At 37.9% G+C, this 21460-nt stretch overlaps 1 protein-coding gene and 1 long non-coding RNA gene across 3 annotated transcripts in view; one reads left to right on the top strand and one right to left on the bottom strand.

Annotated features, from left to right (window-relative positions):
• The window catches only part of LOC5577673 (UNC93-like protein MFSD11), a 20425-nt gene extending 8885 nt beyond the window's left edge, over positions 1-11540 (top strand). Inside the window, exons 4-8 of one of the 2 annotated variants that reach the window (XR_002501807.1) lie at positions 8814-8990; positions 9282-9556; positions 10845-11029; positions 11097-11278; positions 11339-11536. Coding sequence is in view for 1 of the 2 variants with exons in the window: in XM_001663400.2 (XP_001663450.2) it covers positions 8814-8990; positions 9282-9556; positions 10845-11278; positions 11339-11518 (1066 nt within the window). In the remaining variant the exon portion in view is untranslated. Of the gene's footprint in view, positions 1-8813; positions 8991-9281; positions 9557-10844; positions 11279-11338 lie in introns of both variants that reach the window. The other variant, XM_001663400.2, reaches the window with a different exon arrangement.
• On the bottom strand, positions 11528-21460 carry LOC5577670. Its single transcript, XR_002501808.1, has 3 exons — positions 21293-21460; positions 11955-12042; positions 11528-11894 (listed from the first exon to the last, which is right to left on the bottom strand). It is a non-coding gene; the product is annotated as an uncharacterized LOC5577670 (long non-coding RNA).

Below are 21460 nucleotides of genomic sequence, written 5' to 3'. Positions count from 1 at the left end.
CGGGCAGTCATCGCGTGCGCGGAGAAAGCGTCCAAGCAGAAGAGGAGAGGCAATCGATACTGCGCAGGGGTTACAATAAACGTCAAGAACGCGTTAAACAGTGCCAGTTGGGAGGCTATCGCCACATCCCTATACAGAATGCGGGCTCCCGACTATCTGTGTAAAGTTCTGCAAAGTTACTTTCAGAACCGGGTACTGGTCTACGACACAAACCAGGGACGGATGTCAATTGAAGTTACGGCGGGAGTTCCACAGGAATTCATACTTGGTCCAACATTGTGGAACATGATGTCACTGCCGAATGGAGTCGAGATCGTTGGGTTCGCAGATGACGTCATTCTCGCGATAACTGGCGAGACTGCGGAGGAGGTGGAGATGCTGACGGTGGAATCGCTAGACACCATTGAATCGTAAATGACTGCAGTCAAACTGCAGTTGGCTCATCATAAAACGAAGGTGGTGCTGGTCAGCAACTACAAGGCGGTTCAGCAGTTGGCGATCAACGTCGGAGGACACTCAATCCCATCGAAACGCTCTCTAAAGCACCTTGGAGTAATGGTCGACGGCAGGCTAAACTTCAACAGCCACGTAGACTATGCCTGCGAAAAGGCAGTGAAAGCAGCAAACACCGTAGCTAGGATTATGCTCAACATTGGAGGACCAAGAAGCACCACGAGGCGTCTTCTGGCGACCGTATCATCGTCTATACTGAGATACGACGTCCCGGCTTGGGCTGCAGCGTTGGACACCAAACGTAACCGAGATAAGCTGGCAGGTACGTTCCGACTCATGGCTATACGGGTGGCGAGTGCCTACCGCACTATATCATCAGAGGTAGTGTGCGTTATCGCCGGAATGATCCCCATTTGCATCACTCTGGCTGAGGACATCGCATGCTACCAGCAAAGGGACATTAGGAATCTGAGGAATATCATTAGGTTGAACACAATGGCCAGATGGCAGCAGGAGTGGAATAACTCGGAGAAAGGAAGGTGGACCTACAGGCTCATTCCTAACGTGTCGGTGTGGACGACCTGAAAACATGGAGAAGTTAACTTCTTCCTGACCCAGTTTCTGTCAGGCCATGGTTGCTTCCGGAAATATCTGCACAGATACGGACACGCAGAATCTCCACATTGTCCGGCCTGTTTAAATATCGAGGAGACACCGGAACATGTTATATTCGACTGCCCTCGAGTCAGGGATATACGAAATGAGATGATGCCAGAAACTGCAAGCGTCCTAAATCCGGACAACATCGTGCAGAACATGTGCCAGCCCACGACTGTTAGTCAACGTATCCAATTTGTATTCCGTGTCTTGTCCGGTGTTCTACGCTGTGATAGCATAATGAGGATCCGTGCGCGTGTGATCAATGAACCATTAAAGTTCACCGTCCTGTCTTGAAAAACCTGTAACAAATTATCAGTTTCACCCAAAATTACAGTAAGCAAATCTCGTCTCTGGCGTGGTGAAAGTTGTCATACATATACGTCCTTGACGAATCATTAACTGTTTGATTAATTTAAATTGGAGAAAAAAAACAGGTTTGATTATTAAAGTCTTCATCCATTTTTAATAAGTTGCTACAGTTTATTTTTTTCGAAATCCGTTTTGAATAATTTTAAATATCAAAATTAGGATATCAAAGCGTTATAAAATCGTGTTATACTAAAACAATTTGCTTATTTTATCGATTCACCATAAAACTGTACTTTTTTCATCGATAAACAACCAAATTTTCCGTTCATCGATAATAATCAAGAAATCAGAATCACAAACCTTCGTGAAAAATGAAACTTTAGTAAATGTTCTTTATCAAATTATAACCAAACGACTCATTCATCGCAAATTTAGTGAAACCATTTTGTCGTATTTTGTGTTGAATTGGGTTTTGTCAGTGAAAGTGAAAAACAATATCGTTGCAAAAGTAAGCAGCGCCGCCACATTCCAAGCTGAAAGACAATTACTTCATTGACCGTTCAAGTATGCATACGCGGCCTTGAAGTCAATAACTTGTTGAGGACCGGTAGGTACTTTAGCTGTTGCAAAGGAACTGAAAACGATACTTATGTGACAGGCAAACAAAAGTCTGCAACCGAACCGAATGCACCGTTTAGCCTTTTTCGTGTTTCTTGTTTGTTTAGTGGTTTTCACTATACTCTAGCATCCGGATCATATTTTGTGTTGTAGAAAGATCATCAGCCATGAACGAAGGAATAACATATGTATAAAAATGTATTTAGCGCATAAAATATTCTGCGATTAGAATAATTGTCGCAAAGGCGAATTTGAAGACCGTTCATTTTATATAGTGGACATCATGGTGTATCTTTTTGATTTATCAATGAAATCACAATTGGTTTTATTTACTTTGTTCGACTTATATTGAACGATGTTGTGAGAATGAGTCTCCAAACAAATTAAATTTAATGGGATTAGTATAAAGATAACCTATGCTTCCGTACAACTGCTTGTTCAGTTTCCACGTTATATACAAAGCGCAAAAGTGAGAAAAAAATACGTTACTTTCAGAAGTCCTCTCAAAGAACAATGATCAAAATTGGCAACACTGCTGTAATGAAGTCTTATTTATATTTCCCATGTATTATTCCATAATATATTATTCTGAGATTACCGATCGAAATCTTTAGAGAAAAATATAGAATATGAATAGACTTCAATTTTACCTAATGTAGGTTGTACATTTCAATTTAACCTAATGTAGGTTATTCTAGCTTCAATATTAATCGCAATCAATTTGTTCAGTATCACATTTGACTTCTCGAAAATAACATAAATTATGCGAGATTAGGATATTTATTCATTCATTTTAGTCAGAAAAAAACGAAAACTTGGCTATCACTAATTCTGTTATCATAAATTATGCGAAATCTGAGTATGGGGATTGCCATGTGTTTTTTGAGTTGGCTTCAAACTTTTGATCGGGAGTGTACATCAAAAAGACTTAATGCAGTGGTGGTGAAGCATGAAAAGAAGCCAGATTGGGTTAATGTTGCATTACATCATTTCTAAAAGAAAGTTACAATCTGCCTTCTACATTGAATAAGTGAAATTGGATGAAACTATGGAGCCAGTTGTTCAAACATACTCGATCTTAGCTCCATTTCCGTTTGTTCATTGTGCGACGTGATTTGCACTGACATTAATGCAGTGATACGTGAGCAACACATTCGAAACCACTGTTCTATATGCGCCGCATGGTTTCATAACGCTAGGTGAGCTGGTCTGATATAATGGTAATTATCTTTTTTCAATCACCAAATTGGTCAACCAAAGCAGTGCATAAGTGTGAAACGTTGATTTCGTTTGATTTCTACGCTCTCTACATAGGTAGTTTGAACACTGAAGCTTTCTTTGCATTTCTTTTGGGAGTAGGGGAGAGTGTTCAAAAACAAACCAAAGTGGAATTTTGCCTTAGTGTAAAATATTAATATTCTTCTTCTTGGCATCATGGATCACTTAGCTGAATATCAGGCGCTATTGCCAAAATGCTCTCAGTCCTTTCAGTACTTGAAAATTGAAGTACTTACAGTACCTTAAAATTAAACATTAGACTATATTCTACAAAGTTATTGCTTGATTACTTTTTCAAATCGACGTAAGTAGCTTCCATACGGTTTTGACAAAAATAATAAGGAAGAATAACAACCTGTCTTCTGAAACTGTTTTGAAATTAAAGCCCCTTTTTTAACATTTTTTCGCCATGTACATCGCTTAAATTTTGCATGAAATCAGCTCGCATTAAAATACTAGGTAGTTCCTATCGTTTCCCACAAACATTGTATAATAAACTGGTAAGCCATTTCATTCAGTTACTTACGAGATTTTTGTACCATTGTACAATCGACTCAAGTAGTCTTTTTTTATTCGTGGTTAAGTCAATTTGTCTCTGCATACAACGGAGCAGCGAATGTAGTGGTTAGGTTACGAAAGTTGAAAAACTTACTAACGCCGTTTTGTAAATCCTGAAATTAAACGTTATAAAGGTGAAAAATGGTGTTGGTTTAGAGCGTAACGTGTAGAATAACGTGTGCAAAATTCGTAGGATTGATAACGTAAGCTTGTCTTTTCTGACTTGAGTCTGTTTGAATAAGTTTACGAGATTTGTGTTAGTAAGGCCCTTTGTTTTATGTTATTCAAAATTATGGTGGTCCACATTTTCATAAGAATTGTATGACTTACTTTCTGATTTGTAGAAATTATGGTAAACATGCTTCAGAAAACCTTGAAACTAAAAAATGTCAACCAATTTTGCACATTTTTTTTCAGTTTTTAAACTGAACGATTTAGAGTTGGCTCCGGCGTTTACTATTCTAATATCTCAATTGAGTATTGTTTTAGAAATTATAGATTTGTTAGTTTTGTAACTCTAATAAAATGCCTTGAAAATAAAAAATGTTTTTTACAAAAAAAAATCGTTAACTATCAAAATAAATAGATATCAACAATCACTTTTGCATGAGAGTTTGCGTTTCTTAATGTTCTAAAAGTCGTTTATGAAGCTCTTGCTGGACCACTGTGCAATGTTGATGACGGCATTGGGACTGAGTAGCGTTACTATAATCTTAAATAGAGGTGTGCGCCGCTGCGCCACGCCGACGCCGTTTTTTTCACGCTGAACTTTTTTGGCGTGCCGATTACTCAAAAATCGTCATGTGATTGACTAATTTCGGAACCGAAGTAAATCTCTGGTTCTGGTGGCCCATATTGACCAACAAGATGTTCAAAGCGAAAACATGGTTTAAGCTCAGCTCTGACATTACAAGGCTTACATTTGACGTATTTGCGATATATATTGGGCTACTCATATCTTTTTTCAAATACATTCGGTGTTACATGAAAATTTCAACCCAAAAAGGTCCTCGACTGGTAAATTTAAACCCACGACCCTCAGCATGGTCATGGTGCATATCTGCAAAATATGCCTCTTATTACCGACCTCACACATACCTAAATCATTTTTTTTTTAAATAATAAATATTAAAAACAAATCAAATAATATTCTGCAGGTAAAAAAAACACCCAAGAGAGTGCGTAACCAGGATTTCCGACAGGAAGTATTTTTTATACTAGGTCTTCTGGAATAAAAAAAATATATAGGGTGCAGAACCACTTGGGCACTTCCATGATTCACTTTGGCATGGGGGGTTTTTCTTGGCCGAATTGCCTGAAACTTTGCAATAAGGAGCGCTTCAGTACGACGCATATTGTAGCAAAAAATAAGCTCTGTGGCTTTCAAAAAAACCCACTGCCGAAGTGAATCAAATGTGCCAAGAATAGGATCCGGCTCCCTATATATAAAGCAATTGCTTAAGAAGTTCCTATATGTTTCTGATGAGAAGGATATTTCTAGGCATTCTTGGATGATAATTGTCTCTATTTTTTACGATAAAAGTATGCTTACAGTTATTTCTAATTGAACTCTTTAGAGATTCGTGAAAAAAATCTTGGTGTTATTCATAGGAAAATATCTGGTGAAATCTCTGGACAAACTCCTGGGATTCTAGTATTGCACACATCACTGAAAAATTCTTTGTTTGTGCTTTTTAATACTGATCCAGGAGGTACCGTAATCCGGGGTAAGATTGATCATTTTTTGAATGTTTCTTTAATAATTCGTTTGAAAATGCAAATGTTTCAAATTTTATATTTTTGAAACGAGTACTGCCACCCATAGCTCGAGACTATATACTGTATTTTGTTTATTGAAAGATTTAAACATGTTAAAAAAAATGTTTAAGGCGAATTTTTAATTTGGCTGATATGGGGTAACATTGATCACCTATGTAAACAACGTTCGGTAATACTGAAAATGTCGATACTTACTTAAATCATGGCCCCTGAAGCCGAATATGAAGGCCAAACGCTTACAAGTCATTTACTTTTTGAGTTATTTTAAAATTAAAAAACAACTCGAATCACGGAATACGCCTAAAGGTAGGCAATTTCCTAAGGGAATTTTACATTCCTAACAGTAATTCGGTAATGTTGCCTAATTGAGCATACTTATAAAAGTTTTGACAACGGAATCGTTTTCGGCGATGTCATTTTTAGTAAGAACCACATTCTCCTTGCTTATATCGTTTACAGAACTTATGTGAGACATGAATCTTCGGTAGTGTCATCCTTAACAATTAAAATCATTATTTCGAAAAGTTGACAAATTTACGCATAAGGTAAACGCAATTTTCGCAAAAATATTAACTTTCTTTAGCTCATGAATATAAGAAAGAGAAGCACCATTCATGATTTGGAAATGTTCCATCAATAAATGATAATACGAACTTTTGATGAGATGAGTCATTCCGATCAATGTTACCCCGCTGATCAATGATACCCTGGATTACGGTAATCAAAATAAAATGTTTTATATTATAATTCAAGGTATTTTTTCACAGCGAAACTCATAGGTATTCTCAGTAGAAATTTTGGAGAGCTCTCCTCAGTGGAATTCTTCGTTGAAACCTTAACAAATTCTTATAATAAATAATTATAATAAAATCAATATGTCAATATGCAATATTGCTCGGAATATTATGTAGTTTCTAGATGAAAGCGCAGAAAAAAAGGATTTGTTGTTACTAATGATTCTGTAGAAATTCAGTAAGCAAATTCTTGGAAGTTTGCTCTCGTTTTTTAAACAATATGTTGGAGGAATCTCTGGAAATGTTTAATGGAAAAAAGGTTGAATAAATCTATGCCATACTTTCATATAAATTATCTCGAAAAAGTTTTAAAGAAATATCCTGATTAATTATTTAAGGTCACCCGAGAATGAATTTTAATGATATTTGGTAGGTATATTTGAATAATTTGAAAAATATTACCTGAAGGACTTTCGATTTACTATAAATTTCATGGACGAGCCATAGGGTAATAGTACCTTTTAATTCCGCCCTAATTGCTTATCTTCGACAGATACGCGTATTTCGACTACCACTTGCAGTCTTCTTCAGTGTCAGTTGCTCGTATTCAGAGTGGATACGAGCAACTGACACTGAAGAAGACTGCAAGGGGCCCCTAGGTGCGGACCGCACCCACCGCATCCCTCCTACTGCCACCTACCAAAATTGCCAAATTGTCGCCGATCAAATTTGAATCGATGCACACCTCTAATCGTACGATCCTGGTAACGCCCAGCAATTTTAACCTTTTCATATAACAAAGCGCTACGTAGAAAGAGGAAGTGATTAAAAATATGCACGTTTAACGTCAAATTTTAGGACTTTCAAAGTCAATAAATTCAGTTCGTCCACTTTGGACCATTTTACTTCGTTGGTTGTTTTTAAGGCATTCTCCCCTATATCAAAATGCAGGACTAGGTATATACCATCAGGGGAGTCACGTATTTGAAACGCCTACCCAATGCAGATTAAAAACCTGACTTGCATGTATTTCGTTTTTATTATATTACCTAGCTATTCAAATCTACGCGAGCAATGTGTAAATAATGCTGTTAGCCGTCAAATAGTTAACCCGTCGAGAAGTTCAAGTTCAATGACGTGGTCATATGAAGTAAGATTTTGCATGGCAAGATTAGTGAGTCAAGGAAATGTTTGGATTTACAAAGTAGTGCAGAATTTTTATGATTGCTTGTCTTTTGGTGAGCAGCAGCACATTCGCAGAATACACGGAATTCAATGAAGATATATCTGTTTTGTGTTCACTATGGGATCAAAATTTCCATGGGCATAAAATATCGTAGTACCTGTCTCACAATATAAAGGGTGCACGGAATCAAATTGCACCACTTTTAAATGGCTGTAACTTTTTACCCGGCGGCAGCGGTGCAAAGAAATTTTGCGCAAGCACCTCGATAATCCGGATCTATTTCATCGTGTCATCAGCAGAAATCTGGGAATGGTACATTCTACGGTGCCTCGTGTTTTAAATCGATACCACGAACGTTTGACCATCGATCGGAAAGAATAAATAAAGTGGCAAAAATGGATCTCCGTATAATGTTAAGGATCACAAAAGGGTAGTTCAAGCTTTCAAGAGGAATCCTAACAGTTTAGTTCGAGATCGAACTTTCGAGTTCGAGAAACTGAATCTATCCAAAACTTTCGTGCAAGATGCGAGAAAAAGGTGAAGGACTACATAGCTTAGCTTAGCTTATCTTAGACTTACTACACATATCAATGGTTGCTATTCCGTGATTGACCGAAGTCAGTCAAAATGCACAAAGAATCAACTAGAAGTTCAGCTGGCATTGGCCATAATCTTCTTCAGTGTGCATAATTCAGTGCCTCTATTTATACAGGGTACATAACTGCGCCGGCCACGTCCTTGCAGTCAGGTGAGATTGAGGGAACGAGTGTTAATGTGTATCCTTTGCTATTTGGAGACTGTGTTTTCCTTTGTATCTCCACAAAGGTTACTGGGAAGAATTTTTGTTAGTGGGGAGGATCGTTGGGTCACAGGATTTGCTTTGATAATTAGATTGACGATTAGACCATGATAAACGATTATTTGTAAACAAACTGCAGAATATAATCAATGGTATGTAGGCTTACAATTTTTAATTTTGTATACTAGAATGACATCAACTTTTTAAACTAGGCGAGTGTGAACTCAATGTTTGAACATCTTAACTAAACAATTATTGTTAATGTGTTAATTTTCAGTATTATTTTTAAATAATTTCATTTTGACAAAAAGTATTTTTTTCTGGTAAAGCAAAATTTTGACATCCCTCCTTTTTTCAAAACCAGTAAAGCACAATGTCCTCCTTTCTGAAATATCCTTCTGGTAAGCCTAATTGTATGACATTTTACCTATCGTTTCAGCTTCTTCATCTTAACTTTTTTGTGGCCACAAACATGGTTATTGTACGTTGCAAGCGCAATTTTAGGAGCTGGAGCCGCGCTGATCTGGACTGGTCAAGGAATGTACCTTTCAAAGTGCAGTGATGAGTCTACAATTTCCCGCAACTCTGGAATTTTTTGGGCTATGCTGCAAATGAGGTAAGTTGTATATAGTTTTGATGTAATTCAAACAGTATCAGTAGGGGTGATGCACAGATTACTTCACGGTTGATTTAATTAGTCTTAAATGTCGTTGGAGGAACATCATTTACTGACGGGGCTATGCAATTTGCCCAACACTGTTCTCGAGCAAAATCAAAAGTAACACCAGTGACAATCGTCTTCTGCCTTTTAAAAAATGTTGCCGTGACTTCAAAGTCACTTCCATATCCTTGAAATGTGACATGATTTTTGCATAACCCATATTATCCACCTTCGTTTCTTTCGCAGCATGTTTTGTGGAAACCTTTTGGTTTTCTTCCTGTTCCAAGGAAAAACGCACATTGATAACGATACACGTACCCTGGTCTTCTCGATTCTGGCTGGTTTGGCCATTATAGGAATTGTGTTTCTGGGAGCTTTGCGAAAACCGAACCAATCGAACCTCGCTCTGGACGATGAAATTCTAGATCGTCAACAGGGACCAAAGCAAGCATTCATTAATGCAGCCAGATTGTTCTTCACGAAACGTATGTTGCAGCTCAGCGTTACGTTCATATATACAGGTAATTGTTTTATATATTTGTATAGAAGGGTCGGTAAAAACATTTCTCAGTTTGATTCATCCTGAGTTTTAAAGACATTACCACAAAACTAGGGAAGGCCCCATGGTGTCAACCAACAACAAAATGGCAATCATAAATAATTTAGTTCAGATTAGTCAGTGAATGAATTTCTTTACTTTTATTGAGCGAAATAGCATTTTTAGTTTAACTTATCTGTGGTTTAACGTTCAACGCTCCGACATCGAAATTTCAAAAGCTGTTTTTCTGTTCAAAACTAAAAATGATTCGATGAAAATGTGTTCACTGTGTTTCGGTTGGAGAATAGAATACAGTGAACACATTTTCTTGCTAATTTTCTTAATTTGGAACGGAAAAACTGCTGTCTTGTTTTTAAGTCTTCGATATTACCTGCAATAGCTAGATTTTCGTCACTGAGCCGAACGGGACCTAGAAGTCAATAAACAGATTGATGATGAATCCCGAAAAAAATTAAACGAAGTAAATCGTTGCAGGTATATATAATGGAAGTCGTGGTGATGTTGATATTTAAGTAGTTCTTATTACTACGTTTATCGAACGTGACATCAATTGTATATTGACAATTATTTCTTAGATTTCATTCTATTAAACTAAGCTTACTAGTTAAAGCCATGTAAAAACATACTTAAGCCACTCTGGTAAGTTTAGTCAGTTGTAAATATTTCTAATTATAACAACCAACAATTGAGCATGAGCATGAGCATGATTGACCGCCCGCAGATGCTACTCTGTTATTGCAAGAACAGCTGTACTTACACAGGGAACCGACAGACGCTACTCGAGATCAGTAGCATCCTCAATGTGTAAGTACTGGTACTCTTTTTTCACTCCTACGCGTATGACGCACGACCTGTTCGATCCTGCCCTCATCGCCCGCCCCCGCAGGAGCAAGCGTTAAGGTCGAAGGGTCAAACAACACTCATGATTTAGACCTAAAATGTTTGTAGAATACATATCCAATACGAATAATGTTTTATTGGGAACGAGATCTGACAGGGTGTCCCGCGTATCGCGGGACATATATGGTCGCTTTATCCTGGGGATTTTTTTTTAAATTGGCCCAGAGGTGTAGACTTACTTCAGGAATCGACTCCTGTGCTCAGATTTGACAGACAATTTTTTTTTTTCATAATAACGGTCTGTCGGGGCACCGTGTGATCAATTTCTATCTTAACATGATTAAAGATTTAATATAACTATTTTCAAGAAAACTATTTTATTTTCTTCTCAATTACAAACCAAAATCCAGGACTGGCGTTATCGTTCTTCAGTGGCGTTTATGGAGCTAGTATTGGGTTCACCAAGGCAATTGGCGAATCAGCTAAGCAATTAGTCGGACTGAACGGAGTATTCATCGGCGTAGGAGAAGTTCTAGGAGGAGTATTCTTCGGCCTTCTAGGAAAACGAACCGCCAAATGGGGCCGCGACCCAATTGTAATTGCTGGATTCATACTTCATATCATTAGTTTTGTACTTATATTTATGAATATACCTGATGCAGCCCCATTTGGAGATACAGACGAAGTTGCGTTCATCAAACCACCGATAGCTGCTATCGCCATTTTATGTTCCTTCCTGCTTGGTTTAGGAGATGCTTGCTTCAACACACAGATATACTCCATGCTTGGAGGAGTATTCGCCAGAAACTCGGCTGAAGCCTTTTCAATATTCAAATTTACACAGGTAATTGTTTTGTTATAAATATTATGTTGAAAATGTTACTATTTCATTATTTATTTTCAGTCTGTTGCAGCCGCCATAAGTTTCGTCTACTCATCTCATCTGGGACTTCGTGTCCAGCTAGGTATCCTTCTAGTCTTCGGGATTTTGGGTACTGTTACTTTCTGTTTTGTAGAATGGGCAGTGAAACAAAGCCGAACAATGAATTCAAATGAATGTGAAACTGTCGATACTAAGAAATAAATAAACTAATTGAACGCTTGAACCGTTGATTTATTAAATTCCATGGCCTCTGTATAACTTAATAACTGGTAACATTAACGTATCTTGGGTGTCTGGTACATGGGAACTAATACTGATTTTCAAAAAAGTTCTGAATGTGAAAGAGAACACCAATGTTTTACTTCCCGTCGCACTATGCAGAATTTTAGCATTTCTTAATTTCAAAAGAACATCAAAAATAGTTAGGTATATCATGCCAATCCGCCAATATACTTCTCGAACTCATTCACTGTAAATGCTCGTATGCTCTTTCCAAACCGACCGTTTACACTGGCAATGCCTGCGTGGTAAATGGGAGATGCACCTTCTGCGACATACATTTTCGGAACACGAACATCTAAAATGTAATTGATTGTTGATGAACTTTATGAAGACCAATTTCGAAAAAATAAACCACCTGTTGCTGCTAGTGCCGAAGAATCTACTTGTTCCGACACCGGTTTGCCAAGCGCTACATTAAAAGCTATCAGGATCAAAAGACATATCTGAAAAAAAAAACAGTAGAGAATGATTAAATATAAATAATAGTATTGTTGAAAAATGAATTAACTAGGTACAACACATTTAGCACTTTTCCATCTTAATGATTTTATTTGTTCTTCCATCTTCCTTGTTGAAAATGTAATAAATCATGGGGGTATAAAAACGTGTAAAAATGTTTAAAGTAGTATATGAGAGAAGGCAGCATTTTAAGTGAAGCCTTTAATTCTTATTACATTCGCACTTAAAACATATCATTAAGCAACTAATATCAGTTATGTCAATACAAATGATGAATTCTGGCAAAATTTATGATCTCGTCCTAAAATCCATACATGGCACATGGCGGTTAGGAGTGCGAGCTTGTGAATAAAAGTGCAGGATCACGTCGGATCGATTTGGTGTCTTCGCCGCACTTTCCTGCTCGCGTTGATGAATAAGTGTGATTAAGACATCAGACCGATCCGGCGTAATCCCGCCATTTTTACGATTTGACACTTATATGTGGGTCTAGTTAGCAATATTATTATGAAATATCATAATATTTCCGACAAAATCGAATGAATCACATTGAGTTGATAGGACATTGCATACATCTTGGCGTTCAAACGTTATGAAAAATTATCTGACTGTAATTATAAAAATAGCCCCAGTTTGAAGAAGGCTTTTCACCAACAGATTTATGACTGAATTATCCGGAGTATCGATTTTTTTACTTCGGATAATCGAATCGGACTAATCGAGTCACCAGAAAAAAAATGCAATAAATCAACTTAAAATTTATATCTTTTTGTTACTTTATTAGTATTATGCAGTGAGGTAGCCAGGTTTTGAAGTTGTACACATGTACACGACAAAGCACGTGTGAAATGTACAAATTGAAATTTATTTAAACACGTTAGAATCTTTCGAAAAACAAAATAAAGTATAAAGTTAGGAGCGGTGGGTATCAGTACTTGTTTTAAAAATATAAAACTTGTAAAATTTGTATTGTGAAATGAAAAATTTAAGAAAAACTCAAAAAAATGATCAATGTTACCCCGGATTACGGTACCGTAAAACGGGGTATCTTTGATAATGTGGGTAACTTTGACAGTGTGGGACCCACCACATATAAAACGAAATAACATAATTTCTGTTAATTAGCTAAGCAAAACGAATGCAACAGCAAAGAATATTAGTAAGACACTTCATGTCAGAGCTATTTTCATTTGAATCGAGAAAATTTGTGGCTTTCTATACGAATATTGAAAATTGATGAAATTTTATCATTTAAAGAACGCTTACAAACAAACTGTTCTTCGATCTTTGAAGTCTACGCTCTCTTTAAACATTCTCCAATTCATTACCAACTAGCTTCGTTGTGAATTTCCATGTGTTTACATACCCATTATCAAAGTAACCCCATAACAGAAAACCGACTTTCGATTATATGAAAATTTGTAGATCCATTCGAAATACATTTTTATACAATCTATCAACTGCAATCGACAGCTAGGATGCCAGTACTTGTTTGAAAAATATAAACTATAAATCCTTGAAACATTAGGCATAAATATTCAAATTTTCTTCCAAAAAACTATTAAAGCTACCCCGTTTTGCGGTTCTAGAAACATTTATTATATTATAAGGATACTATTTAGTGATACTATTTTGTGTCATGTATACGTATAAATATAATTCAAACAAAATATTTCTATTTATCTATACCTGTAGTTGCTCTTATTTTCAAATATATTTCCAATAAACACAATGTTTTACCGAAAATCACGAAAAATGATTGAAAAACGCTCCACATGCAAAACGTGCGTTGAAAAACTAAGATACAAGATGATCGTAGGGCAGCAATCTTTAAAAATTACATTGGATTAGTAAAAGTTAGCAGAAAATCTATTTAAAAAGCAGCAAAACTGTAGGGTTAAGTCAACAAATTCATTTCTTATTTAGCGATTAGTGGTCTCAGATGGAAGAACCTTGTCTGTTTACATTGACATTATCCAGCTACGACTGAAAAGGAGACCGAACCGGAAGAAAATCATTCAGTTCTGTTGATTTGTTTTCGAATCGTGACAAAAAGTTATCAATAAATTTTCTTTATAGATACGTCCAAAGTCACACAAACTGACAGTACCGCCACACAGTGTTCGAGCATTGAAATTATTCACTCTTCATATAAATGGCACTGATATGGAGAGAGAATAATTTCAATGCTCGAACACTGTGTGGCATTGAATGTATACTAAATGTAATCAAATATATGATTTTTGGTATACCACAATAATAGGACAGCACTATATACCAACTATGAAGGGCATGTGCAGTAGTGTGGGACAAAATTTAGATTCTCGCTCCAGTCCACTTTTTGTATTGCTTTTAGGTCCCATAACAACTGTGCAAAATTTCAGCTCGATCGGAGAAACTATATTTTAGCGCCAGCCGTTCAAAGTTTGTATGGGATTTACTATGGAAAAACTTACTTTTACAAAGAAAAATCGCCAGAGGTCGCCCATTGACCTCTATAAAAATTCTGAACACAGACCTCGATAGGTATTTTTATGATGAAGAATATTGCCGAAGACCGCGAAACAATCTGACACTTGTGAAAAAAGTTATTCAATGAAAACCTATTGGCAAGGCGACGTTGATTAACACGTAAAGGAATAACAATAATAACAAAATCGGGCAAAATTTCCGAATAGTCTAAATAACTTTTTTCACAAGCATCGGATTGCTCTGCGGTCTTCGGCAATGTTGTTCATCGTAGAAATACCTATCGAGTTCTGTGTTCAGAATTTTTATAGAGGTCAATGGGCAACTTCTGGCGATTTTTCTTTGCAAAAGTTTGTTTTCCCATAGTAAATCCCATACAAACTTTGAACGACTGGCGCTAAAATATAGTTTCTCCGATCGAGCTAAAATTTTGCATAGTTGTTATGTGACCTAAAAGCAATCTAAAATGTGGACTGGAGCAAGAATCTAAATTTTTTCATAAACCGTGTCCCAGGATAATGTGCAGTCTCAGCTTTCGTCTAAATAAGCTTAAATTTTACAAGGATTACAATCAAATCAGCGGTGTGGAGCAAATAGGGTATTTTATGTATTTCGGACAGAGTGTTACACGTATATAGACCAGAGTTGCTCGATGTCACTATCAATGCTTAAGATTTGCTGATTTGGACAGGCTGACTGCGATACAAATCGGATCATTACACATCATATCAACATCATGCTGTCTACTCCATCACCAGTGCATTGATGGCGATAGACTTAGGATATCACTGATGGGTTAAGTTTAGCTTCAAATTAAGCAGATAAAATGGCAATATACCAGTATGATATTTTCGACAGTTTTGCAGATAGATTGAAACTATGTGTTGGTCACTGAAAAACATTAATAGCATGGATAATGACCACGTGATCACTCATTCTGCAGTGATTTTGATCTAGAGTGCGATGTCGAATCACTACTATTGGTTGTCAAATCAAAGTGATATTGATAGCTCGCAAATGATATTGATAGTTTTAGACCATCAGCCATCAGCTGATATAATTGATATTAAGCAACTCTGATATAGACTGGTCACTGCCATTTGATTTTGCCGTAAAATGACTAATTATAACGGTCTGTCCAATCCCTATCATGAGTCAGATCGCCGTAACGCAACACAAGCGTTATCACGGTTTGCCAGAAATCGTTATTAACACACAAAAAATGGGGAATCGGAAGTTATCGTGATTAGAAGTTTTGAGTTATTTTGCAAGAGATATTCACATGCTTCAAAATATTCCCCAACGGTTCATATTTATTAATTTGTAAGCCATCCAAGTAACATAAATCATCTTTACATTAAGCATTCAAAACATGTGATATCCTGTGACGTCCAAGCATCTTCATTGTAAATTAAAAATCATTTCGTATAGAAAATCAGAAGTTACAGTGATTTGTATATTTACCATTATTTCTATGAAGTGTAAATTAGAGCTCCTTTATATGGCTTTGTTATATTGTTATATTAGTGCAGTGATATAGTATATTTCACTGGTTATACTTCCCTCAAAACACAATGAAGTCAAAAACCTTCCAATCTTTCCATATGTAGAAAGCTTGGTTGATACAAAACTTGACCATAACATTGATCACGATCCATTTAAAGATTTTGCAGTATGATAATCATGCAACATCAGTTCAAAAAGTATTCTAAAGGAAAATTCGACACTTATAGTCATCGACAAATTTAAGGAACTAAACCAAATATAAGGCTTGTTGCATTTGAATATTTTGCAAAACAAGAAACCAGGAGTATATGGACAATAACCAATTACTAACTATTAATGGATCAAATATAGACGTATCCCTTACGCTTTTGAATTGCATTGAATTGAACATACAGTCAGTGACATAAGCTGGTAACCAAATGCTGTTTTCCATATAAAATGCCCAAGTTTGGGGTGCTGTATCTCAGCTTCTGGTAGTCCGAGTTGGCTGAAATTTGGATGACGAACTACAAATAACTTGAAAGTTTGCCTGTAAGGGAATTATTACATTGCAGTCATTTTACATAGAGTTTCAGAGGGTTGTTCAAAGACAAAAGTAAGTAACCGAGAGACTTTGTAATTTAATTCTAAAATGGTAAGTCGTGGAAAGTTGGTGTGTTCTGCAAATTTGTGTGACTTCTGAAAGCCTCAGGAAGCACTGATGATGACAAAAACGCTTTTTACGCGCAGCTCGAACGCGAGTACGATAGCTGTCCCAAGCCACGACGTCATAATCATCATAGGAGAAAAGCTCAGGTTGGCCAGGAGGAGGAGTTCAGACCGACTATTGGAAAGTTCAACGCCCACCGGCTGACGACCGAATACGACTTACGACTAATCGATTTCGCCACCTCCATGAATATGGCCATTCGTAGCACCTACTTCCAGCACAGCCTTCCCTACCTATACGCCTGGAGATCACCACAGCAGACAGAATCACAAATCGACCACGTTCTGGTTGATGGACGGCACTTCTCCGACATTATCGACGTCAGGACCTACCGTGGCGCTAATATCGACTCTGTCCACTATCTGGTGATGGTTAAACTGCGCCCAAAACTCTCCGTCTTCAACAACGTACAGTACCGACGGCCGCCCCGGTATGACGTAGAGCGGCTTAAGCTACAGGATGTCGCAACTGCGTACGCGCAGCACCTCATGGCTGCATTACTGGAAAAGAGAGAGCACCCCTCTTGAGGACTGCTGGAGAACAGTGATAGCAGCCAACACTAATACATCTGAAAGCAACATCAGATACGTGGGACGGAGTCGATGGAACGATTGGTTCGACGAGGAATGTAGCAGATTCTGGAGGAGAAGAAAGCAGCGCGGGCGGTCATGCTGCAGCAAGGGACCCGGCAGAACGTGGAACGTTATAGACGGAAACGGCAACAGCAGACCCACCTCTACCGAAGATAAAAAACGCCACCTGTAGGAGACGGAGTGGGAGGAGATGAAACAGCTGTGTCGGTCACAAGAAACATGTAAGTTCTATCAGAAGCTCAATGCATCCCGCAACGGCTTCGTGCCGCGAGCCGAGATGTGCAGGGATAAGGATGGGAGCATTTTGACGGACGATCGTGAGGTGATCGAAATGTGGAAGCAGCACTTCGACGAACACCTGAATGGCGCTGAGTGTCTGGGTTCGATTCCCGGTCGCATCACATTTTCATCGATTTCAAGGTGGCAAACGATAGTATCAACTGCGTAGAGCTATGGGAAATCATGGACGAGAACAGTTTTCCCGGGAAGCTCACGATACTGATAAGAGCGACGATGGAAGGTGTGCAAAATTGTGTGAAGGTTGCATGCGAACACTCCAGTTCGTTTGAATCCCGCCGGGGACTACGACAAGGTGATGGACTCTCGAGCATGTTGTTCAATATTGCGCATGAAGGTGTTATGCGGAGAGCCGGGCTTAACAGCCGGGGTACGATTTTTACGACATCCAGTCAATTCGTTTGCTTCGCGGATGATATGGATATTGTCGGCCGAACTTTTGAAAGGTGGCAGACCTGTACTGCCCATAACTGCATATTTATCACATTCGACATTTTTGTCAATTTTGAGTTAATACCGTGGAGAGTCTTCAAATGATGCACACTTTCGATCAACTTGTGTGATTGTTCTAGAAAATTCGAAAAAAATATCAAGTTGTTTTGTCACATTGATAATTATAACCGTATAACAGTCACATTGAGGTTATACATGAGCGTACCAATATAGTAGCAATGAAATTTTCATCAGAAATATGTTCCAACTTTTCATCCAATATGCAATATTACCTGTACAAAATATCAGCCTCAAATAAGCATTTTTGAGTCCTTGGGAATTTTTAGAAATTTTAGTGTCTTCCCATACTACCACAAAATGCACACTTGGTTTTTACTCAATGTCTACTTTTGTCGAATGTTACTAATATGCAGTTATGGGCAGTGTAAACCCACCTGAAACGCGAGGCAGCAAAAGTTGGACTGGTGGTGAATGCGACCAAAACAAAGTACATGCTAGCTGGTAGGGCGGGAATACGTTCGAGCAGGACGGGAATACGTTCGAGGTGGTCGACGAGTTCGTCTACCTTGGATCCTTGCTGACGGTTGACAATAACGTTAGTCGTGAAATACGGAGGCGCATCATCAGTGGAAGTCGGGCCTACTATGGCCTTCAGAAGAAGCTGAGGTCAAAAAATGTTCATACCCGCACAAAATGTACCATGTACAAAACGCTCATAAGGCCGATAGTCCTCTACGGGCATGAAACGTGGACGATGCTCGAGGAGGACTTGCAAGCACTTGGAGTCTTCGAACGTTGGGTGCTTAGGACGTTTTTTAGCGGTATGCAGGAAAGGGGTATGTTGCGGCGAATGATGAACCACGAGCTCGCCCAACTCTACGGCGAGCCCAGTATCCAGAAGGTGGCCAAAGCTGGTAGGATACGATGGGCAGGGCATGTTACAAGAATACCAGACAGCAACCCTGCAAAAGTGGTGTTCGTGTCGGATCCGATTGGTACCTAGGGGGTGCGAACTGGATATCAACAAGCAGCCAGGCTGCTGTCAAGCTAAAATTTGCTTCAAAATGATCCGAGTATGCCTAGGGGTGTGCGGCCGTTAGTTCGCCACGCTAATAACTGCTATACATTTTATGTGACACAAAATTATCAATCGTTTAAAAAACGTTTATTTGTTCTTATTGATGCGTAAGTTTTTCAGAACTTTTGTGATAAATATTATTGACTAAGATACGGTCGGAAACTATCTGATTAATTTAATTTATTGTACATATTGCCTGCATCAAACTGCAGAAGCTTTGTGTTAGCACTGGTAGAAAAATTTGTGGTAAAATTGAATGGCCAAAATGATGGAGACCGCACCCCTCAGGTTGGTACAAGAAGGCCTGCACAGAAAAAAATCCGTTCTCGTATCCGTGAACAGCAGGCGTGAACTTGTCAGCAAGCAAAAATACACCGTGAACTAGATCATGTATACGGGATCGTTCATGGTAGTTCACAGTGTATTTTTTGACAGTTCACGTTTTCCAGAACGCAAACAAACAACGGTTAGAACCGAGGATGGAGAGATGCGGCCACGAACCGAGTATTGTGGTGTGAAATTGTTGATTCAGTGTTATCTGTTTAGATATTGACTAAATGAACTAAATGAAATAACCTGTTTATGACAATGGTAAACATTTTCACAGTTCTAAAACAATTTTGTAATTCATTTTGATATTATCATTTTGATTGATAACCTTTTTGAAGGCATAAGTTTCTACCAATAATTCAGAACTAATATGAGACTTCTTCGTGGCATTAACGTCCCCACTGGGACAGAGCCTGCTTCTCAGCTTATTCTTTCAGTTCTTATGAGCATTTCCACAGTTATTAACTGAGAGCTTTCTATGCCAAAGTTGCCATTTTCGCATTCGTACATCGTGTGGCAGCTACGATTATACTCTATGCCCAGGGAAGTCAAGGAAATTTCCATTACGAAGAGATCCTGGACCGACCGGGAATTGAACCCAAACACCTTCAGCATGGCTATGCTTTGTAGCCACGGACTCTAACCACTCGGCTAAGGAAGGCCCATCCAATCCAAGAATCCAATAGTCTTATTTGTTGATAAGACCTGATAACGTCCGAAAGAATGATCACATGGTTATTGGACGACCCCTAATGAGTTAAAACAAAACTCATCGCTTGTGTTGTCACTCTGGATGTTACGTTTATGAAGAATCATAGCTTTGACTCCTGGAAACATGATTTGTCGTCATGATATCATAACCTAACCAATTTATGAATTTCATTACTTGTAAATCATGATTTGGGAATCAGATTTTTATCAGTGTGTGTACAGCAGTTAAAATCATCAAAATGCTTCATAAGCCAAAAACTTATTTCCGATGCAGTCATTAGCTGTGCACTTTTTCTTATTGTTATCGTTCCCGTTTTCACGGTGCCACTCATTTTCATAAAGCTGCTAGATTAATCATTAAAAAATATGGTTGAAAAAACGGGATCTATTCAGTAACAGATAAAAAAGTTGACTCATTCATTAATTAACGATTCGCAAAAAAAAAAACAGAGATATACACTCACTTTTACCTGCTATAGATTTTAGAAGATGTGAATGCATATAGTTTCAAAACACACTACAGTACTACATTCAACCATAATCGTATAGTAAAATATTTCACTGGGAACAGCCTTTTCCCACCTACTAGTAGTTTCAATATTTTGGATGGCAAGAAATGCCTAAACTAAACAGTCATGAAACATAAATTGTCCAAATTTATCGAAATCTTAAAGAGTGTAATAGATTTATTGATCATCCATTATTGCACTGTTGGATCAATAAGAAGACTGTTCAAGTAGTACTCTAATTGGCGCTTCACATCATTCTAACAACTACTCCACAATATCGAAGTTAAGGTAGGTGACGGTACTCTGCAAAAACCATGAGCGTTGAAGGGTTAAGTAAACTACACATATGTACAATCGATGATGTCATTCCGGCTGGTTGATCCAACATGTTCCCACAGTAGGTCATTCACACGATTGGTATTTGAAAGCTTTTTTTTAGGATATGACGAATTTGGCTTTCATTCGATGGCAATAAAAAATCTCGACCTGTTAGGTGAGATGTCGAGCCTTTGAACTTGAGAGGTGTGCTTCCTTGCGCAGAGGAACATTCCAAAATGGATGATTAATGGATGAACTTACACTTAAACTGCTCATGTTTCGAGACATTTTCAACGGTTTCCGAGTCAACTGATCACACTCGCCAGATAGCACTCCACTAGCAATTATTCCTGCTGCTGCTACTTTCTGCACTGTCTTGATCAACGACTGTTGAGATACTGAGCATAGGGATTTGTATTGAACATTTAT

The sequence above is a fragment of the Aedes aegypti genome, chromosome 1 (genome assembly GCF_002204515.2).
Source record: "Aedes aegypti strain LVP_AGWG chromosome 1, AaegL5.0 Primary Assembly, whole genome shotgun sequence".
NCBI classification, from domain to species: Eukaryota; Metazoa; Arthropoda; class Insecta; order Diptera; family Culicidae; genus Aedes; species Aedes aegypti.
The sequence above is the reverse complement of the archived record's forward strand: the minus strand, read 5'-3'. Positions and strand labels throughout refer to the sequence as shown.